Source organism: Dendropsophus ebraccatus, chromosome 1 (assembly GCF_027789765.1).
Source record: "Dendropsophus ebraccatus isolate aDenEbr1 chromosome 1, aDenEbr1.pat, whole genome shotgun sequence".
Lineage (NCBI taxonomy): Eukaryota > Metazoa > Chordata > Amphibia > Anura > Hylidae > Dendropsophus > Dendropsophus ebraccatus.
Window position 1 is genome coordinate 127,977,701 of NC_091454.1, and position 14,008 is coordinate 127,991,708.

The 14,008-nt window shown below is 41.6% G+C and overlaps 1 protein-coding gene across 1 annotated transcript in view; it reads left to right on the plus strand.

The window, feature by feature from the left end:
• USP6NL (USP6 N-terminal like) overlaps positions 1-14,008 on the plus strand; it is a 128,736-nt gene that overhangs the window by 101,704 nt on the left and 13,024 nt on the right. Inside the window, exons 9-12 of the mRNA XM_069978740.1 lie at positions 5,145-5,265; positions 5,409-5,503; positions 6,529-6,594; positions 7,881-7,980. Coding sequence (XP_069834841.1) covers positions 5,145-5,265; positions 5,409-5,503; positions 6,529-6,594; positions 7,881-7,980 — 382 coding nt within the window. The remainder of the gene's footprint in view (positions 1-5,144; positions 5,266-5,408; positions 5,504-6,528; positions 6,595-7,880; positions 7,981-14,008) is intronic.

Here is a 14,008-nt window from a genome sequence, read left to right on the forward strand (position 1 = left end):
ATAAGCAGATGATGGGAGCTGTAGTTCAATGTATATGGTCCGGATCGGCGGGAATGCGGCGGATCAGCGTGTGGCGGATCGGCGGGAATGCGGCGGAAATGCGGCGGATCGGCGGGCTTACTGTGTATTGAATGTATTGAATGAATACATTTATGCAATACTTTGGGGAGCAAGGACACTTGCTCCCCAAAGTATTCCATAGATGTATTCATTCAATAAAGCACTGTACACTACATTACATTACATAGAAACCCATAGAAACAATAAAGTCCCATAGACTTCTATATAGAGAGCGCCCCCTGCTGGACACTCCATAGGAATTACACCCTGGGTCGTGACGTCACTTCTTCAGAGATATTTCTAACACTTCCTGATCTACTAAATTAAGGGAAATAGCTCTATATGTGCATTTCCCATAATTAATGTACATTAGAAATTTGTATAACTTTTCATAAGTAACAACATATCAAAAATTAATTTTGGCCGGACTTCTCCTTTAAATAAAGTGCAGCGTATGCTGCAATTTCAGCCAATGTGTTTGTTGTGTTTTTTGGGGGTATGGGTCTATGGGAGTGGGGTTAGCAGGTTCCCCCTTTTAGAACTCATCCTTCAAAGAGACAGCCCCCTAGTGGAAAAATGAAAAACAAAAGTTAAGGCTCTCTGAATGCACTGAGATCATTCTGCAAAATAGTCTCTGTAATGAAGGGGGGTATATCCTCTGTCACAGTAACTAGCTCTGCACTAGACCACCCTGCAAGGTTGACTCCTGACTTGGCATCAGTTCCAATTAGTATGTGAAATTGAGATGGATTGTACTCTTTGCCAGTATTTTGTCTTTACCATTGTGTGGGGAGTGTTGCCAAGGTAGGCAATCTGATTACAATGGTGATTGATGGCCTAAGTGAAGCTCAGACACTCGGTACCTAATGACACACAGTACTGGGATTTCTTATCATGGTAAAATGTATATTTATGTATGCACTATATACCTCCGTGCATGCTATTTCTGAGCACTGTATGGCTTGCATAAATATTTTTTTATATTTGTGTTTTAGCATTCTGTTCCTTTTCTGCTTAAATGGAAAAGAATGAAATAAGACATTTGCTGAATGCAGAACCCAATGTTTTATCATTGATTCTCTGGTGTTTTTTATGGAAATAATGTGCAATTTCAAGAGGCCTAATTGTACAGAGTGATGAATACCCCTGTTCATCTGCATTAAATTATAGCTAAAGCACAGAAGGTGCTAGCTGGGAAATCTGCTCACATATTGAGGAATCGGAACAGGTGGCAGGGGTAGAAGGTTTTTTTTTTAATCGCCCAAGACGAGGCCTCTACATATAACATACACTACCTGGCCATGGCAGGTCTTGCAGGTCCATTCTTTGGTGTTAAAATTAGTGGTCATGCAATCTCTTCTACAGGAACATCTGTGTGTAATTATCATGTTGGTCACAATGTGCAGAGAATTCACACTGCTTGGGGAGCACTGCACATGCTAGATCTCTGTACAACCAGATGGTATTTAAATGTATGCGAGAAATCTCTTGGCAAAAGTTCTGCATGGTGTCAAAACCAGACTTGTTAACCCTCCAAACCTGGCAATGTGTTGAAAGCCTGAGTAGCTACAGTGCATGTGTTGAATTAGCAAATCTCCAAGTACGTGGAATTCACAGCCTGTGCCTTTTGAAAGAAAAAGTATTTCTACACTTATACAGTGCTGTTAAATGACCATTATGAAACCTTCTGCCATTTGTGCTGTGTATTCAAAGATAGACTATGGTATCTGAGTAAAAAGCTTTCATGGCTGCAGGATTTTTCAGTGTATGTAGTGCATATAGAGATCTAGAAATAACAGTGAATATTGACATATATAGATTAGGCGTATGTATGTATTGGCAAAGTACTTGTAGAATATGGATACCAGTATGGCTTCTCAGCTTTTCTAGTACTGTTTTTTTTTTAGGTAGGAATAAATAGGAGTTGGTTCCTTCTAAGCTGTTCTCTCTGGAATGAGTAATGGTACTTTTACACGGAGCGATAATTCGCCCGATCGCACGATTAACGATTTTGAATGAACAATGTTTTTTTTTATAACGATCAGCTTTTAGACGGAACGATACATCGTACGGAAAATTCGCTATGCGATCGTTTAAGCCTATCTCACACATAGGTGAAATCACTGAAAGAATATTTACAGGGAACGATCTGCGATTTTTTTTTTTTGCCAACGATCAACGATTATTTGAGAACATGTTGAAAGATCAAAATGAACGATTTTTTGCTCGTCATTTGATCGTTCGCTGCGTTTACACGTACGATTATCGTTCGAATTCGACAGTTGTCGTGCAAAAACGAACGATCAATCGTTCCATGTAAAAGGACCATCAGGCTGCTTTCACACATTCCATAGTATTATCCACCTGGACCTGTAATTGCAATTGGGCCCATTCACACGTCCGTACATGTAACGGGGCTGTGATCAGTGCTGCAAAAAAACTCCTAGTACAAGCCCACAAGTGCAGCTTGAATCACTATTCTTAAATAAATCCTACAGATGCCAATCCGCAGTGCTGTCCATAGCTACGGACAGCCCTATGGAAAATGTGAATATAGCCTAAAGGTCACGTCTTCACATCAGTATGTTATGCGTGTCAATCAGAATCCTGTGGGCACGGCGAGAACCAATATTAAAGTTTTAACTTTCAGGGTTTAACATTTTTAGGCTGGGTTCACACACAGTATATTTCAGGCTGTATATTTGAGGCTGTATAGCAACCAAAACCAGGAGTGGATTGAAAACACAGAAAGGCTCTGTTCACACAATGTTGTAATCAAGTGGATGGCCGCCATTTAGTGGCAATATTTTCTGTTATCTTAATACAATGGCTTCTGTATTGAAATAATGGCCGTTATTTACCGTTATATGACGGCCATCCACTCAATTTCACCATTGTGTGGACAGAGCCTTTCTATGTTTTCAATCCACTCCTGGTTTTGGTTGCTATGAGGACCTGACATGAGGACCAAATACAGCCTGAAATATACTGTGTGTGAACCCAGCCTTAAAGTGTACCTATGATTCCATTGGCACAGCAGGATACATACCTGCAGGTCCTCTTCTGAAGAGTCTGTGGAGCCTCATTTAAGAGCCTCAAAACACAGGACTAGCCAGATGTCCCTCCAGCCAAGAAGTGGCCACCAAAACCCACTACATTAAGTGGCTTTCTTTTTCTTCTAAAAAAGCAGTCGACGGAACTGCTGAAAGCGCCATAGACTGTGTAGTAAGTGTATTCCATTGCTTCTGTCAGTTCTATGGACAGTTCACTTTAGAAAATGACTGCATACCTCCAGAGTTTTGAGAACATATCCTGCTGCGCCAACAGAATGATAGGTACACTTTTAACTGCTGTAGAATATGCTGTTTAGGTGGAACAGTGCTTGAAATTCCGTAGTCTTAGAAAGCTGTGCTATTTCTAACTTTTAGAGATGACTGAATTTATAGCAAGTCTAAACTTACTGTAAATTCACTCTTCTCTACTTACTTTGTGTGATTGTGGTTATATACAGTGGTGCCTTGGATTACGAGCATAATTAATTCCAGGACTGTGCTTGTAATCCAAATCCACTCTTATACCAAAGCAAATTTTCCCATAAATCACTGAAATGCAGACAATTGGTTCCACACCCCAAAAATGTGTTTTTTTTTTATTCTGAATGACATGTAAAACAAATGAAACAAATATTTAAAAACAGCTGAATGTGTTATAAGTTACTGTACAGTATAGCAATCAGCATGTGGAGTATAATGTATAGTAAGTGCATAAACCTGAAACAACATCAGCAGTTTGTAGATACAGAATGAAACAGCAGATCCCCATAATGGCGAGGATGGGAACACAAGAGCTAACAGAGACTGCAGGGTGCATGGAAGAATGAGCAGGACATATGTGGGCACAGTATGGCAGCACTCTCTGTCCAGGGACAGAGGGGTTACAGCTATAGAGAGATTACCTCCACAGTCCTGTCCCCTGATGCAAGCCCCAGCCTGAAGTTGATCTGCTATGATTTAAAAGGTGATGGAGATTTCCTGGGTCAGAGTACAGTGCTGTAGACCCCACTATGCAGACCATGCTCCTCCTCCACTCCCCCTCCCACCCAGTACAGGGAGCTCTTAAACCAAAGCAATGCTCTTAAACAAAGTCACAATTTTGAAAAACTGTGAGCTCTTAAACCAAAACGCTCTTAAACTAAGTTACTCTTAAACCAAGGTACCCTGTTCTAAAATGCAGTTCAGTATAACTTGAGGTCTGTGTAGGTTTCTCATTAATGCTGGCTAGTTAGAATAGTGCAGTCTATAAATTTGCAGCAAGTCTACCATGTGTAAACGTGCCCTTAGGGTAGCTTTACATGTACCGTATTGCAAAATCTACTGACATCTTGTGTACGGACATTTCCTATGGCTTTACATACTCGCAGTGAATTTTTGATTCAGCTGCGATAATGTAAAGCCCCTTCCCACTTAACCCACCACTGCCGGGCTAATGCGTTACCTGCCTGCGCTCCCGCTTGCTTCTCTGGCTCCCAGCTTCCTGGCGTCCCACACAGCCAATCAATGACTGCGGTGGGACAGCGCACTGATTGGCTGTGCAGGATGCCAGGAGCCTGAGAAGCAGGTGGGAGTGCTGGCAGGTAATATATTAGCCCAGCAGTGGAAGGTTAAGTGGGAAGGGGCTTTACATTCTCGCAGGGGAATGAAAAATCTACTGTCAGTATGTTAAGCCACAGGAAATGACAGTACCCAGTATTTCGGCGGATTTCGCTGTGGAACTTGCAAAGTGACATACGCTGCCATACGGTACATGTGAGCCACCCTTGAGATGTCGGTCAGTTTGTATGTGCAGATTTGCACGTGTAAAATCTGCAGCAGTTTACAGTTCGTTGCAAGTTAATAACATTTTTCAAATATCATTTGCAGAATATGGACAACTTCATCACAGGAAAATTAATTTACTTATGTTATCACTTATGTTATCACCATAAGCACCTTAACAAAAACCATAAGAGTTAACCTAGTGTATGTTAATGTTTGATTATTCTTTGTGATGTTCATTTTTGTGTCTTATTTCATGCCATTATACAGGAGGTTGGATACTGTCAGGGCATGAGCCAGATTACTGCATTACTACTCATGTACATGAATGAAGAAGATGCCTTTTGGGCCCTTGTAAAACTGTTCTCTGGCCCTAGACATACATTACATGGTAAGAAGTGCTAACATTTTCCACAGTTATCTAATGTCTAGTGACTGGTGTGCAGTTTTGTGAATAATGTATGGTCCATCATGTCTGTATGTGTGTATATTTGTAAAATATCTCATACATGTTTTCTGTTTTTTCTTTTATAGGCTTTTTTGTCCCAGGATTTCCCAAGCTATTAAGATTTCAGGAACATCATGATAAAATAATGAAAAAATGTATGCCTAAACTGAAACAGCACTTTGTAAGTAAACTATTACACAGAAATGTAGGGTAATTAGGCTACTATAAATAGGCTACATCTGTATTCCAGTGCATATATTTTTCCCCATCATAAATCATGTGACTTCATTCTGTGACTTCAAAGATTTCTCTTCAAGAATGTAAAAAAAAAAAAAGTCACCAAAACACACACAAATCCCCAGAATGTACACTTTAATATTTGTGTTTGTTTTAAAAGAAAAAAAATACACACAGTGGGGGAGATTTATCAAACATGGTGTAAAGTGAAACTGGCTCAGTTGCCCCTAGCAACCATCAGATTCCACCTTTCATTTTCCAAAGAGTCTGTGAAGAATGAAAGGTGGAATCTGATTGGTTGCTAGGGGCAACTGAGCCAGTTTTACTTTACACCATGTTTGATAAGTCTCCCCCAATATTTTTGTCAGTCTTTTGTTCAGTGTGTTTTTTTTTTTCAACCAAAATCAGACGTGGAACTGACAGGGCAAAATTATAATGGAACGATCTGCACAGTTTCTGTGTTTTCAATCCACTCCTAGTTTTGATTGAAAAAAGACTGACTTAAAGTGACACTGTCACCCCCTATTTGCATTTTGACTGCTCTCCACAGGTGTAAAGGGTAAATGTTACAGCTTTCATTGCTTATTTTATATCACACCTCATGGTGCTTGTTCTGGTAAAAAGTCATTTTTATCACCTGTGGATTGGTATATGTGGGTGGGGCCTCGCGGCCTTTGTGCCACATCACACCGTCCCTAGCGCCACTTAGCCCCGTCCCATCTATGACATCACTGCATAGGCCCCGCCCCCTCAGCAGCCATTGGAAGGGCCAGCCTAAAGCTCTAGGCCCCACCCCCTAGATTGTCCCACACCAATGGCCGCTGGGGGGGGGAAATGTGGCGATGACATTAAAGATGGGGCGGGGCTAAGTGGCGCTCGGGCGGAGCTATGTGAGAGTTCTTAGATTTTCCTAGTTATTGGGTTGCACTAAACCTGAATTACATTTTTTTTTTTTTTTACATTTTCCAGGAAACTCAGGAACTCTATACCAGTCTTTATACCATGAAGTGGTTTTTCCAGTGCTTCCTAGATCGGGTAAGTATGAACAGAAAACTATTTCTATAGGTTTCCATATTGCCATGTCACCATCAAACACCTTAATTGTAACCAATAAAAGTTTATACTGTGCAAAATTTTAATAGTGTTGGTGTTAAGTGCCAGCATGGTCTGCCTTGGGAAAGCTCTTTAAATTTGTTCTCCAAAAACAAAGGAGCACTAGCTTGTACTGCCAGTAACCGTGGTAACTCTAGTACTCTTAAGTCTTTCCAAGCACCTAAACATCTTGAGGCTGGGTTCACACTACGTATATTTCAGTCGGTATTGTGGTCCTAATATTGCAACCAAAAGGCGTGCGAGACGTGCGAGAAATCCCATTGAATCAAAGGGACAAGCGGTGACCGCCAAAGTTTACGCCACTTTTGCGCAGTTTTAAATGGGCCCTAAAGATTTGCTACAGCTTCCAGCAGATCAGGAGCTTGGGTAAACCTATTTGACTCTTTGTACAATAGAATATAATAATTTTTTCTATGTCACCTGTGTCAGAAGTTTGAAATTGAAGTGATTTGCAGTTGACAGATTGCCTTTAAAAACTCTTGTGACTTTTCTAAAGATGATATTGGTTGCTACTAACTCCAGATCTTTGAACCTCCAAATCTGTAGTTGGAAAATTCAGTGCTGTAGAACCCTAATATTACAGTCCTATTGCAGTGAATACGAGATTCCAGATAAAGACTTGCATATCTAAAGCTCTCTAAAGAAGAAGAGGCAATATCAGATTGTTAGAGACTAGACTCCCAGGTACCCTGCCAATCAGCTGACTGACATGGTTACAACTGTGAATTCTACTTCCCTTTCGTTGTTCACCAGTCTTGTCTGTTTACTTCTGGAAGTGGCTGTCCGTGATGCTGAGCTTCTATATTAGACATAGCCACTACTAGAAGACACAGCTATACAGCTACTATATAAGGGGATATGGGACTTGCTGGAAAGGCAAGGCCCTTTCAGTCAGCTTATTGATGGGGATGCAGGGAGTCAGTTTTCCACTAATATTGATGAGATTTAACTATGTAATTTATATTTAATTTATATTTATAATTTATATGTAGAGTAATGTCAACAGAAAAATTAATTTCTCAGCACTGTCTTAACATCACACAGGAATGGAGTGACACTGACGGGGGGGGGGGGGGGGGGGGGGGGGGGCACTGGCAGTCTAACCTGTTTGATGTATTGTTGCCATCTACGCTATACTATGCTTTGCTATGAGTTTCAGTAAATGGAATATAGAATGACACCCTTGTGATGCTTTTTTACCTTCATAGACTCCTTTCACGCTAAATCTGAGAATATGGGACATTTACATACTTGAAGGTGACAGAGTTCTTACCGCAATGTCCTACACAATTTTAAAGCTGCATAAAAGTAAGTTCTTTGTACACCATTTTCAGATGACTGCACCTTGTTGTCACTCGCTTAAAAATAAGATAAAGGCAAAGTGATAAAAACCCAAAAGTATCAATCAAGAAATTGCTTTTCTATATAGCCTCATTCTTAAAAAAGGAATTTTTAAACTTATTGTCGCATAAGTCATAACTGCTTTTCCATAAAGAATATTACTTAGCATCATTGTAGCTAGTTTGGCACATACTCCTAGTTTACTCTCTATGCATCCTTTTCCTCAAGGATTCCAATAAATTAAGCAGCTTGCAATTGCTTACTGCCAATGTTGCCAGCCTGTAGAGGCGTTAGCTGGCAACTGCTACTAAGTAGAATAGCCAAAGTTGAGATGTAGTTAGTAGTTTAGTAGTAGATAGATTTAGCAGATCGCTTTAAAGGCACAGTTTTATATACTACTGGATTTTAAATACTTTTAAAGGGAGCACAGAATTGTAAGGCCCTTTGCAAGCAGCCCTGCCACTAGTTTACAAATCCTTTTGCAGGAAACAAAAACAATCAAATTTTTCCATCTGCACCAATATGGTACCAGTGAAAAATATAGATCGTGGTGCAAAAAATTAGCCTCCAAATAACACTTGAAAATGGCTCTTGGACTGCAAGGAGGAAAATATGTAGATCACTGCTTTAGTGTGGGCTGGAAATACCTGCATCAATGACCTTTGGTCATGAGGGGGTTAATTATTAAATAGTTTCAGATTGCGTAAGATGTCTAATAAAAAAAAAATTGCACGCATAATAGATTTAGGTTGCATCTTTTATTTGATGGCTAGCGCACATAGAGATTAGAAGTTAAAAAATACATTCTTCCCCCTAATGTCTTTATAGCTGGGTCTCAGTCTATATCATAAATGTATATGAATATTAGTAAATGTACTGCAATGTGCATTTGCATTGCTATTGTTCCTGTGTAAATGTAGCTTTAGTTCAGCTATTATCATCCTCTCAGGAAATCAGTTTATACAAGTGTGATCCTAGAGCTGCTGTGAAGTTAGAAATTACCATTTATAATACAGTCAGAGAGAGACAATTGTGTGATGTATGTCAAGAACAAATGGTGCCTTGCTCTCACTACTGAAATACAGGATTCGTGCTCTTTCTATGCTGTAAAAGGGAAGATTACATGACACAAAACTTAAGCTTTAAGATGTGTTTATTCATGACTCCCAGAAGGTATAGTCCATTTCATCTCCATGTAAAAAGCTGTGTCTTATGGGCATTGCCTAAGCGTTAAGGGACAAGCTAGTACATTGCTTATGACGGCTACATGTGTGTATAATGCCATCAGCTATTTTGTTCAATAAAATGTGATCCAGATCTGCACCATTTGTGTTTTATCAAAGGGAGTGATTGTAGAATAATTTAATCAGTCATTTCTAGGCAACGTATTCAGTTAAGTGATAGGAATTTGGTATGTTCTGTCTTCTGCATGTAATGGTTAAGACTGCGATCCTGCAAATTATGGTCCTAGGCAGAATACAGGCTGCAGTTAACATACAGGCCTATTTTGGGAATCTGCTTTGTTAATCCTATGGATCCCATCAGACAGAAAAGCAGAGGCAGGTTACTGAGGCATAATGGGGATTTGAAGTTACAGGTAAACAGTGAACCTACATGATATATAGTTAGTCTATAAGCAAATTGAAACTTTATTTTCCTTTATTCTTGAAATAGGCCTTTCCATTCACTTTGAACAGTTTGGTTTGTTCTCCATGGAATAAATTGTGGCTAAAAAGCACGTGCATAATTCAGTGTCTTTATAAATGGTTAAAAGAGCTCACACTAAATTACCCATAATTATCTCAAAGACACTCTGGTGTTTGATGAAATATGCAGGCTTTTTATTCTCATTTTATTATATCCCTTAACTACCCTGCCAGTTTTTTATACCTTTACTCAGACAAGGAGTGAGAAAATGGCAACTTTGAGTTTTCTCATCTACACAATATTTAATAGACATATTCCCTTTTCGGATCAATCAAACAGGAACTGTACTGGACACAGACAAAGGAAAAGGATAATCTTTATATTTGCCCATCAAGGGATATGTGCAATCCCTGCGTTAAAGCGTCAGCAGTTTCCTTGCTGTTTTTATCAATTACTTTGCTGTTTTATCAATTACTTTAAGAGGACAAATGGAGAAAATAAACTGCCCCTTCTGTGGTACAAACCCATGAGACCTAGATGTGGTATTATTGGCTTGATTCTTTGTTTCAGTGCATGCCAGGATTGCTGAATATCAATGCTCCTTACACCATACTCGGGAAGCAATTTTAGGGAATTAACCTAGCATGAAGAAGAGCTTAAAGGGGTTATCCAGCTTTAGGATTTTTTTTTATTTAATGCTGCCCAGTTGGAAAACATAATAATCATGTTATGCTTACCTCTCCGCACTTCCCCAGTGTCCTGCTGCAGCATCTCTAGTGTCCCCTGCTGACTGCAGCCACCATCTCTTCAGAGACAAACTCTTCTTGGGAGTTACAACTAGCTGATCAGTCAATCACTGTCTGTGATGGGACAGCCCCGTAGCCAGTGATTTACGCTGAATAACTCCTTTTAAAAAAACTTGGTTTAATTGTCATACATATTACATTGTAATGATTATTAATGATAATGACTGCAGGTACTTTATATAAAAGGGTCTGTCCACAAGCACAAATACTAAAATCCTACTGAAGATGAGATTATAGTGTGCAGTCACATGACAGCACCTGACATCTTGTGACCAGTAACGTAACACTATGTGGTGGTCACATCCGTGAACCCTTCAGATGTTCTGACCTCTACCCCACACAGCAGTAGACAACATTTGCCAATTATGAGTAATCATGGTGACTTGAGTGTCTTTAACCATGAGTCTCAAACAAGTATTGAAGCAGCACCAGTGATACAATATAAGAGTCCGAGTGCTTGTCTTACCGGACCGGACCTAGGTCTGTAATAGGAGATCCAAAAATGTAAAGGAGACAGCACATCCAAAGAAAATCTTCACTTTAATCACACAAGTGCAACGTTTCGGCTATTCAACCAGCCTTTCTCAAGCAGTGAGAAAGGCTGGTTGAATAGCTGAAACGTTGCACTTGTGTGATTAAAGTGAAGATTTTCTTTGGATGTGCTGTCTCCTTTACATTTTTTTTATAAATTGTTTATTTTCAAGAGTTTTTTCGTTTTTAACAATACAAAAGAACATGCAAGGTATGTCCAACAGTCAGTAGAAACAGGTAAGTCAGCGGGCCACATGGCCGAGCAAAGATGAGTGTAAAACAACATGTTGTGCCAGCCATCCAGTATGGATAAAGAACGGCCGGCCCACTTACACCGGTCAAGCGATCTAGCCTTATAAACTCCTAAACTAAACTGCAACATAGGGCTAACTATAACCCAATAACTGGGGGAAGACAAGACAAGGACAGGACAGAGACATCACAGGGAACAAAGTGGGAAGATAGGGGAGGGGGAAAACAGACTGATCATAAAAACATTACATATTCACGAATTCACGTTTGGTGCGACAGATCATAGTAAGCATCCCATAGCGCCCATATTTGCTCGCACTTCTCCATACGGTGTTCCTGAGCTGCTGTCATAAATTCCAGTCTCCTCACTTCCTGTATGCGGTTGACCAGTTCCAAAGCCGATGGGATTAAAGTTTGTTTCCAGTATTTAGCAAGGAGACATTTAGCTGCGGTTAGTACGTGGAGGAGTAGCCTGGCCGAAGGCTTCGACAGGGTTTTAGGTGGGACATTCAGAATGTATATCATTGGGTCTAAAGGCACCACTGTTCCCAGCACTACCGCTAACAACCCCTGTATTCCCCCCCAGTATGGTCTAAGCTTAGGACAATCCCAGAAAATGTGTTGGAGGGTCCCTACCCCTATCGAGCACCTCCAGCAGACCGATGGAGCGTCCGGGTAGAGGCGATGGAGAAGTTCAGGGGTGTGATACCAAAATAGCAATATTTTGTATTGGTTTTCTTTGAAAGAAACACATGCTGATGACTTGGCCGCCTGTGACCAAATCTGCTGCCATATCTGTAGAGGGAGCTTCCTCCCCAGGTACGCTTCCCATTTTGCCATTTAGGCATGGGAGACCTCTTGACCTTCAGGGGGCGAGTTGAGTATAGAGTAGATGGTAGAGATTAGACCTCTGGTAGAAGGGCGAAATTTACAAAGCCTCTCAAAAGGCGTGGGTTTGGGGAAGGGGGCATAGTCTGTCATTACTGCTGCTGCGTACGAGAGAGCTTCATGGTATACTGCCGCGGTTCGTGGGAGATTTTTTCTCTCTCTCAACAGTGGGAAGGGGATGACCCGTCTAGAAAACGGGTCCACTATGTCAGCGAAGTGGAAAAGGCCTGCCTCTTGCCACGGAGCAATAGACTCATAGGTGCAACCATCAGACAGTAAACTAGTGTAAATGATAGGGGTAAGTGGGGAGGGTGTGGAGGAAAAGTGGGCGTAAAGGAAAGTGTGAACAAGCCTTGGACCAAACCTCTATTGTGTGCTTCATAGGACCTAAGAGGGAAGGACGTCCCACGGAAGCAGGGGGTGACCACAAAAATTCACATGGGTGGATGGGGGCCAGCCAAACCTTCTCTAGTTCCATCCATTTTGTATATGCCGGCCAGGCTGTCCAGCTCTGGATAATCCTTAGATGGCTAGCCAGGTAGTAGTTATACATGTCTGGCATTGCCAGTCCTCCATTCGACCTCCCCGAGTGCAATACAGACTGGGAGATTCTATGCCGGCCCCCATTCCACACAAACCGAAGTAATGTTCTCTGGAACTTCCGAAGGGCTGTACGAGGAATAGTGACGGGGAGAGTCTCCACCAGATAGAGAAAACGGGGGAGAACATTCATCTTGATAGCATTAATTTTCCCTAGGAGGGAGAGGGGAAGTTTGGCCCATTTATTAAGATCAGTTCCCACCGCTTGAAACAAAGGGGGAAAGTTATAAGCATAGAGTTCCCGATAATGAGGGGTAATATGTGTCCCAAGGTAGCGAATTGAAGTATCTATCCATTTATATGGGAGTGCAGATTTAAGGGAAGTGACTACTGCTTCAGGTAGATTCACTAGTAGGGCCTCTTTCTTGTGGGAGTTTATTTTGTATCCAGAGAGACCTCCGTAAGTCCCTAGCAGGGAATGCAGGTTAGGCAAAGAGACTACTGGATTACGGAGCGTCAATAATATGTCGTCCGCAAAGAGGGATAGCTTAAATTCTCTCCCCCTAACCTGAATACCCTGCACATCAGGGGACAATCGAATTTGGGCCGCCAGCGGCTCAATACTAAGCACAAATAGTAGGGGGGAAAGGGGGCACCCCTGTCTCGTCCCATTCCGAATCAGAACCGGGTCAGAGGATGCGTGTGGCAACTTCCCCCCTGGCAGTGGGGCCTACATAGAGCGCTTGCACTGCTCGAAGGAACGCCCCTGAGAGCCCGAAGGCCTGCATAGTGGCGAAAAGAAAGTCCCAGCTCAGCCTATCAAAGGCTTTTTCCGCATCGAGACTAAGAAGAAGCCCCTGTGAACCGGTCCCGTTCAGAACGTCTACCAGGTCTATGGTTCGTCTAGTATTGTCTCCTGCTTGACGGTTGAGTACAGACCCAACCTGATCTTTGTGGATCAGGTACGGCAAGATACCACCCAGTCGCAGGGCCAATATTTTTGTAAATATTTTTAAGTCTGCATTCAGCAGCGATATGGGTCTGTAGCTGGCTGGATCTGTCGGATCCTTGTCCGCCTTGGGAATGACGGTAATAAAAGAGTTTAGCATCGTGGGAGGAATAGGTCGGCCTTCCATGAAGGCGTTAAAGTCAGCAGGTGAGGGACTAAGATGGCGGAGAAGCACTTGTAATAAGCATATGGCAGGCCATCCGGGCCCGGGGATTTCCCATTTGGGAGACCCTTGAGGACCTCCGTCAGTTCCTCTTCCGTGATCTGCCCATTAAGTAACGCCAGATAGTCTGCCGTCACTGTGGGTAGATGGCAGTTCTTT